This window comes from Necator americanus, chromosome I, assembly GCF_031761385.1.
Source record: "Necator americanus strain Aroian chromosome I, whole genome shotgun sequence".
NCBI lineage: Eukaryota > Metazoa > Nematoda > Chromadorea > Rhabditida > Ancylostomatidae > Necator > Necator americanus.
Window position 1 is genome coordinate 29,990,194 of NC_087371.1, and position 8,572 is coordinate 29,998,765.

At 38.2% G+C, this 8,572-nt stretch overlaps 2 protein-coding genes across 4 annotated transcripts; both read left to right on the forward strand.

Annotated features, from left to right (window-relative positions):
- Positions 1-1,363: 1,363 nt before the first annotated feature.
- On the forward strand, positions 1,364-4,212 carry RB195_007297 (uncharacterized protein; the record flags this gene model as incomplete). The annotated part of the gene is made up of 7 exons (XM_064180846.1): positions 1,364-1,381; positions 1,457-1,553; positions 1,610-1,696; positions 1,756-1,910; positions 2,019-2,127; positions 3,818-3,910; positions 4,022-4,212. 7 exons carry the CDS (start codon positions 1,364-1,366, stop codon positions 4,210-4,212), a joined length of 750 nt encoding a protein of 249 aa, XP_064037684.1.
- A 363-nt stretch (positions 4,213-4,575) lies between these two features.
- On the forward strand, positions 4,576-8,409 carry RB195_007298 (uncharacterized protein; the record flags this gene model as incomplete). 3 transcript variants are annotated; one of them, XM_013437554.2, is made up of 10 exons in its annotated part: positions 4,576-4,678; positions 4,753-4,855; positions 4,924-5,055; positions 5,672-5,833; positions 5,942-6,060; positions 6,123-6,231; positions 6,284-6,389; positions 6,469-6,630; positions 6,930-7,132; positions 8,142-8,409. In XM_013437554.2, 10 exons carry the CDS (start codon positions 4,576-4,578, stop codon positions 8,407-8,409), a joined length of 1,467 nt encoding a protein of 488 aa, XP_013293008.2. The 3 variants fall into 3 exon arrangements, with proteins under 3 accessions (XP_013293008.2, XP_064037685.1, XP_064037686.1); XM_064180848.1 differs by lacking the exons at positions 4,576-4,678; positions 4,753-4,855; positions 4,924-5,055; positions 5,672-5,833 and having other exon boundaries at positions 5,976-6,060; XM_064180847.1 differs by lacking the exons at positions 5,942-6,060; positions 6,123-6,231; positions 6,284-6,389; ... (1 more) ...; positions 6,930-7,132; positions 8,142-8,409 and adding an exon at positions 5,897-5,906.
- Positions 8,410-8,572: the final 163 nt, after the last annotated feature.

Sequence of the window (8,572 nt, forward strand, 5' to 3'; positions counted from 1 at the left end):
GATGAAACACTCTCCACAGTGTGGATTTCAATTATGTACAGTTGTTCTCGATGAAGGAGTGCACACAGTTCTCTCCACAGTAGGCGGAAAACTACCCGGATCTCTTCCCTTTTTGCTTTTTGTAGCTTTTCTTCCACTTTTGTAAAGAGGAAGCAAATTCCGAACTACCGGCTTGTCAACTGCTTCCTTATGTCTAAAAAGGATTTGATTTCTGAGCTCTGCATAAGGTTTCCGCATACCACTATAGCTGCTTGACCCTGGAAGATTTCGAGAGTGTAAAATCTTCTTTTCTATGTATATAATATCATATTATATATTTCACAAATGAATGATTCAACAACAAGAAATAACCGAGAATCGAACCAATGCTACAAAAAACATGTCCCGGTTTGTGCAGAAATTTTCTGTTCATATCTCGGCGTAAAATTCCCACATTTCTGCGCATAGTTCAGCTGTCAGCGGAAGGTGTTAATATTTTATTTATTTACTGCTTCAGATCTTGTTTAATGAAACAGCAGATGTTCCCTGAAGTCTCGGAACATGAGACAGTTACATCGATAATTTGCAAAGTATTTTCCTAAGGAAGGAGCAACAATCCCAGCACAAAAACATCAACATGAAGTTGGAGGAATGGTCGAAATATGTCCAGCCCAGTGATGAACAATTGGACTATTGCTATTGTATAGTAGGATTTAAAAAACCTGACTTCTGCAATTCCATCTGATCCCAGATCGTTCTGACTCGACTATATATCATTTTGGAAGTTACTGCAGAGCCTGCTAGTGCCTCAGTCCATTCGCAAACTTTGATCTTGGGCTCAGAAATGCAGTCATAATCTGCTGCGACTCGCACTCACTCCAAAGATGAATGTCGACTCGTGTGTTGGATACGCTGATTGGAATAGCTGAATCTCAGAGAATCAACAGTGTTCGGACCCGCAGACAGAGTACCACTGGACATTTTAGTTGTCGGCTATTCTTATGAGTAGATATACCAGATGTCAACGATGATCATCACATGAACGCCAGGAAGCACCGCCGGAATCCGACACGCATCCTAATCCGAGAGGTGGCAATAAATCAACCGTCTATCGATTAAATGGCCGCAATTACGTCCAAAGCGATTATGTACGCCTGTGCACTTCCGAACAGTATCCCTAAAGTTGTCAATCGTTGTGCTATTTCTATTTCAGCTATTTGTTTCTAGATGTAGCCTTAACTTCTTTTTATATTACCCTATATATTGGTGTAATTCGCTAATATGTCTTCTGTTAGGAAGAGTTACCTGCGATTGATGGTACTTCGTTTTAATAATTTGCGTCATCCGAACATATTTTAGATCTTACTTCTTACTCCTCTGAATCATGGCTGACGACGATCTTGTACGTTTTGAATGTTTTCTGTTATTTTCTCGTTGTTGTTTACCTTTTTGGAGTCATATAAGGACTTTATATCAGGAGCTTCATCTTGGGAAGAAAAAGAAACCAAAGAAGGTGATCAAACTTGATGACGATGAGCCCACTCCCACCCCTGACACTGTGGCCGATGATCTAGGTAGCATAACATCAATTTCTGCATCTTCCTTCCTTTCACCTCTTCAATAATTCAAGGTGAACTGAAACTTGGAGGAAAAAAGAAGAAGAAACCTAAAGTTGAGGAGGACGAAGAGAAAAAAGATGAAGGAGTGGCTGATCTAGGTGATTTTTTAACCTTCTTATTTATTATTCTTATTTCATTTATTGTATGATGGCTTTAGGAATTGGAATTGGAATCACTAATCTCATCGACGCTACTCGGCCGTGGCCAGACTACACGTATGATGAGTGCTTAACACTTGTCTTCAATATTATGCGTGAGAAAAATCCTGAATTGTCCGGAGAAAAAAAGAAATTTGCGATGAAACCGCCTGAGGTGAGTTCGGGTCTGCTGCTTTACTTCGTATTTTTGCTTACTATGAAAATCGGTAGCTTATACTAAAGGTACCGCAACAACTGAAACAACTGGCGTGGGATTTTTTAGGTTGCTCGTGCGGGCAGCAAGAAAACTGCATTTTCGAATTTCGCTGAGATTTGCCGACTAATGAAACGACAAGACAAACACGTTCTTCAGTTTCTTTTGGCTGAACTTGGTGAGAACTTGTGTAACTGTACATTTTTTGAATTTTATTGTATCCAACATCACTTTTGCGGTCTAGTGGCTTTAGAATGTTAAACGTTGTTGAGTCAAATTAAGGGTTATCATCCAGCGTTGAACACTCAACAACCTTCTCATTACGGTTGATTCCCATTTGTTCGCTGTAAGAATCACTTCGTCACAGGATTTGGGAAACACCTGACGATGAAATATTCTTTGATTTTTGTCCTGTGACGAGGTAATCGTTGTAACGAACCCTCGACAGGAGTCAGCTGTAATGAAAAGGCTATAAGCGTCTGAATCTTTGCCAAATGACGACCAATAAATTCCCATGATGCGGGAAATCGCGTCAGGTAGGCTATAGTGACTAACAGGTATTCTCCTCGAGGATGTTCGGAGCTTTAAGACAACAAAGTATGACGGCGTAGAGAGCAGCGTAAAGTATACCAGTCAAGTTATGGATAAAGAGTCAAGTTATGGATCAGAATAAGCCAAGAAGGCGTATTTCTTATAAGGTGTAACTAATATAGGTTATGGCTTGATTTCTTATAGATTTGTTATTCCACGTATGCTTTGTCTAGCAGAGTTTGGTTGGGTTAAGATGCATCACTACTCAGCATAGGCGTAAAACAATTATCAATGAAAATATCATTCTTGATAAGTGAGGGGACGTGATTTTTATCTCAATTGATGCAATGATTACAGATACTTAAGTAACTCTTGAATTGGCTAGCACTTTTTTTTCATCTGTGAGCAGTTATTGATGAACTTTATATCTTGATGTGGCATTATTGACTTCTTCATACTTCAGAAATACATTTCGGACACTTAATAATTTCTTATCACAACCATAGGCCAGTCGCATGTTTTATAACGTATTTCCATTGCTGCGACTAATTTTTTGCTTAAAATATTTGTAGAATAAGAAGGGCGCAGCGCACCGTTATTTTTCGTCGTTACGGGTTTCTCCGAGTTCTTTTGTTCTTAACGCTCTTCCACCTTTTTTGTCATGTTTGTTCCTCTCTTTGATTTTATTAATAAATAACAGTTCAACTTTAAATTAGACCGTATTTTTTCCGCCCTTATGTCTTTCAGCGGTAGGTGATTCAATTCCATTTCTTTCAACTTCGCCCGAATATCGAAGGTTTTCGCATTTCACACCTCTGTGAATATTGGCATATTTTATTGTGATAACAAATCACAGTTTGTTTAAAAGGAAGACACTAACACAAAAAAATTGATCAACAAAAGATTGTAGGAAACAAAAACAAGCCCTGGTATCTCCAGTTTTATTTCGTGTTTATTGTTCACCTAAAATGAATCTCTCTTTTCAACAATTTAACAGTATTTGATCCCTATGCACTGGATTTTTGAAGTTATTCTGTAAGTATCTTCATTGATATAATTGAAAGAGAATGGGAAACTATCTACAGAAAATTCGGTAGCTTAAACTAACCTAACCTTTTTGAGCGCGACTAGAAATAACGGTTTCATGCTAAATCCTGAGCTGAAGAATTAGAACCTCTGAAAAAAAAGTTGAAGCACAATCTTGCATGCAGTTAATATCCGTTTGGCTCCACTTAAAATGCAGCCAGTCAAGATTTTCATCAAGGAAATGGAATAAGGCTCCACGTTTATGCCCTCTGATGCAAATAACGCTTTATTTTTCCAAAAAATATTTTAAGGTACTACTGGTTCAATCGATGGCAACAACTGCTTAATTGTCAAGGGTCGATTTCAACAAAAACACTTTGAGAGTGTATTAAGGAAATATATCAGTGAGCTGATTTCTGTCGCGGAGTTCTTTTTTCCTTCGTTTTCAGTATGGGCCAATTATCTTCATTCGGTCCGCTTGTTTCTTGAGGTATTCTAGGAGCACTTTTTTTCAGAAGAGTATGTAATGTGCCATACATGTCGTTCGTCGGATACGCAGCTCACAAAGGACACTCGACTTTTCTTCTTGCAGTGCCAAACTTGTGGATCAAGGTGTTCAGTCACAGCGATCAAAAGTGGTTTCACAGCTATGGTCGGTAAGCGAGCAGCGGCTCGTAGAGCAGCTGAAGCAATTGCCGGCAAATAAGCTGTCGGCGTTCTGCTTGGACCTCGGCATTGTTTTTATACGTCGTTTTTGTTTCTTTCCTTTTATATGGTTCACCTGAATTAATCCCTTTTATTTTTGCTTATCTTATGGATTTCTTCTTGATTGTTTTTTTTATTTTTGTATTGGATGTTGGATGACCGGTTAGAGTGGTTCGTTAATAAATCCTAAAAGGCACATGTTTTGTGATGTACTGTGTATTACAAAGTACCCTCCTTGAGATACGTAAGAGCGTTAACTTTTCGTAGTTATCTAGGACCTCTTTCCGCTTCTTTATTTTGAGTCAACGAAATGGTTTCGGATTTCTGGATGTGAAAAGTTACGCAGTTTTTTCTGTGATAAAAAATGGCTCTGCTAAAAACTTCTTTACGATTGTTGGAGGCGATCGAACAAGGAGAATACGAGAAGGCCTTCTCGCTCACAGAAAACGCCAGTCAACAGCATGACAGTAAGAGTTTCTAGATTAAAAAGGTTTTAGTGATGGAAAGTTTCGTTTGCGTACTTCCAATTTGTTTTGTTCAGGCTCACTCAGTTCTGTAGCACCTGACTTGATCTACAAAGTTGCATATAGTTTCGGGAATCAAAACAATAGCCAACTTAAGGTTCTACTTATTCGCCTTTTCGAGTGAGTGTTTTTTTTTTCTGAAGAATAGAGTAGCATTTAGTTGAGTTCGATTTACTAGTTGGGTTTAGTTTACTCACATCTGTGCCTCAAAAATATCGTATTTGCTACGAGTTACTGACTTTACGAACATCTCCATTTCTTACGGATGTGCTTGTGAATCAATTGGGTTCACTGATCACCAATGAATTCTTGGAATCTTAGTGAGTTCAAATATTTATTGGTTTTCTTGGTAAAGCTATGGACTTGTAAAATGTACGCCGTCGTCCAAATACACTCATACCAAGCGGTTATCGGAATCCAAGCGAGCTTTCGTAGGCAAATTGGATGGTGTCCTAATCTGCAGTCACGCTGGCCAACAACAAAAACGTGCATAGCTTATTTCAACTTTTGTCAACACGTAGACGGAACTTTATCGGTAATCTAAATGATGTTTGTTTATCTTCTGACGCTACACACACATGCAGCACCATAAGGCTGTTCAGTAGATTCTTCTAGTGACTTTGTAGTTTATAGTAAGGAGTTCCAGATTCCAGGTCATTACGACGATAATCTTGTTCCTTCTACAAGTATGCGGGATTTTTCCTTATTAATCCTCCTTTTTTAATTCATTCATTTGGTTGGCCAGCTGCTGCATTGACGTTAACGTTTGTGGAGTGTAGTGACAATTCCTATTCGCATCTCTTTTGCAGAATTTTTTAAAGTTACTATCTCGGATATTTCGTAGTGAAACACATAGTCACTGATCACTGTTTTTTTTTCAGCTGTTTTTTTTTGTTTTAATGAAACTCTGAACATGTTCATGTGATCGGGATTTAGCCCAGACTTGTGGAATCAAATCTGTAGCGAACTGCCGGTGAAGTTGGAGAAGAGACTTTGTCAACGATTCATCAGCGTGGACGAGGAGTTATGGCTTGGCATAATTGAAGCTGCTAATGTTCTAGCTTTTTTCGACAAAATCCCTTTCAAAGTCCCTTATAAGTGAGCCTTTAATTATTCTGGCTTTTTCATATTTAGGTGATCTAGATTTAAATTTCATTGCAGAATCTTCTAACCTTTTTAAAATTGTAATTAGCAACATTACTGAAGGTTTGGACAACTAGTCGATGTTGTGCTGAACGAAATGGCAGCTGAAAATGTTGATGAGACTGCTGCTTTTCGTTTCCTGATATGGCATGCTAGAGAACACCCTTTCTCTCCGAAGCTATGTGCGTTTTTATTCGTCAGAATTCTGTCCGAATTTCAAAAAAATGTTCATAAGATATTTAAGTGGGTCACACAGAACCTACTGTGTTGATTCCAAATGTGTATGACTTGCGGTATCTTCGCTTACGACTAACTGAAGGTATATGTGACTACATCAGTGCTAGCAAGCATCGGTTAGTTACGTGTGATGAATTTAGGATCTTTTGTGCATTACTGTGTTTCCAGATGCGATGGAGCTTTTGTGAAACCTCTAGCAAATGCTCTTCGATTTCTTCATAAACTCTGTGATGACTGCCAGGAAATTCATGCTACGCACATAGATATTTACGCGGTAAGGATAGTTGCCGTTTGCTCAGTTAATATGTATTCCGAAGAAAAGTTGAATGTGTGCCAAGTCCACTTTTTTGAAGGGAATGTTCGTACTTCTAGTCCGCTTTATGGAAAATTTCGATTTGGAAGTAGAAGGAAGAAGATTTGTAATCATGGATATGTCACAGAATATAATTGCTTGTTTTCAAGTGGAGTTACGAGTACTGCTTCTGAAACGCATAATCGGAAGAATTATCAACGGGGTAAGCGATTGTTGCAATTGTGCAATATGTTTTACAATTTATTTCACTCGCCTTTTTCACTTGTTCCTACTTATATTCTTGCTAAATAAGTCTATAAATCTTTGACTGGTCCTAGTAGTTCAAATTAGAGCTTCAGATCACATTCTAAGAATAATCGATAGAATATATCCATTAGTTATCCCGCAGTCCTTTTAACTTATGCGAATGAGTGTGTAGTTAGTTACTGTATTTGCTTACTGATTGAAATTGAATTTTTCAAGCGAATTTTATTTTTTCGAACCTTTTTTTGCTATTTTCAGACCCACCTATATGTATCGAACAAGGCTAAAATTTTGGCATGGTTGTTGGACCAGCTCGAGCTAATTTTAAATGAAAAGATCTGTGTTGATGAGTTGGGTAGTGTATTTGGTCTTCTGGAGAATGTCTCCTACGACGATGTTCCTACCTCGCTTGTGTACTATACTTCAGTTCTACGGATTATTAAAGCTTATGCACGTGAATGGTATGTTTCCATTGTTCTCGAAATCTAAAGTTGTAGGATAGAATGTGTAAAACCATTTTCATATAACGAAAGTGTGTCGAGGTTCCTTTAGGGAATGAGAAACAAATCTTTTCCCTTCAAAAGGCAGCAGTTTATTCTGCTTTGCTGTAGGGAATTTCAAAATTTTTCAGAAGCGATAGGTTATCCGCTGTTGAATTTAATCGCAACTTCTTAACACCAGCATTCCATACGTTGCAAAATTTCATTTTTTTTTCTTTATTCGTTTTTCACCGCCCATTTCGAGTTCTCTCAAAAATCAAATACTTTAGAAATCTATTATTACAGCTATACCCTAAAACGATCAAACTCGTGATCACAAGCCGTCTTTCTTTCAAGTAAATATACAATCAAGAAGAATTACTTTACGTTACTAAACTGACGAAGAAATATTAACTGATAATCTCCATAGGTCATAAAAATAAATCAGCATGGTATGACAAAAATATTCTTCAGTTGGTTGACCGTCCGTCATTTTACAACAGTGCAATAAAAACGTTTGAATATAATTGTTATTATATTATTATATACTGATATTATTTTTATTGCCATATGGAACACTTCTTTATGCATTCACGCTTTGAACTAGACTGAAGCAAATATTCCACATTAATAATAATTGATTATAGTCGGCTCAGAACGACATGAAGGACGGTGTGGTTGCGTAAGCTGTTGCGCTCGAAGCGACATGGTGGAGATAGCGGTTGGAATCGAGTTGGAACCATCGCGAAAAGTGAACGGTGGTAGAAGGGGTCCTCACTCGATCCTAATCGCTGCGCTCCACCGCATCGCTTCGAGGGCAACCCTTTACGCAACTGCATCGTGCGTCGTTTTGATTCTACTATACTTATAGGTACTCTAGTAGTAGTACTTTCTCATACTTTTTGGAATGTTTTTATAACTTTCGGTTTCATATTCGTTTTTCTTTCAATTCTCATTCCTTTCGTTTCTGGATACTCTCGATTGTTTTCAGTGCCAATATACCAATGTTGGCTGAGGCACGTGAGAGACTTGTCGTCCGTGTTCGAAATGAGCTTACGGATTATCTTCAATGCGACCATGTGGATGGAAAGACCGAAAGGAATGTGCAGGAAAAGCAAGGAACAATCCTTCAACCTCTGTGTTCTCATCCTCTTCCTGGAGAGGAGTCCTTGAAACAACTTCATGCCGTTCTAGAAGATTGTGAACAAACAATATCAGACATCGATGAAGTATTAACTCATTCACGTCAGCTCTACTAGTTGATGCCATTTTTTTCTGTCGTTCGATGGCGAACAGGGTGTATGAGGCACGTGGACACTCGTCTTTTAGAACATCATGAAGTTTTTTTTTAATCAGTTCCTCTTGGAGGAGAATAGAGGGCTAGAGGTGGGATTGTGTGAACAAAACGTATGCAGTTGTTAG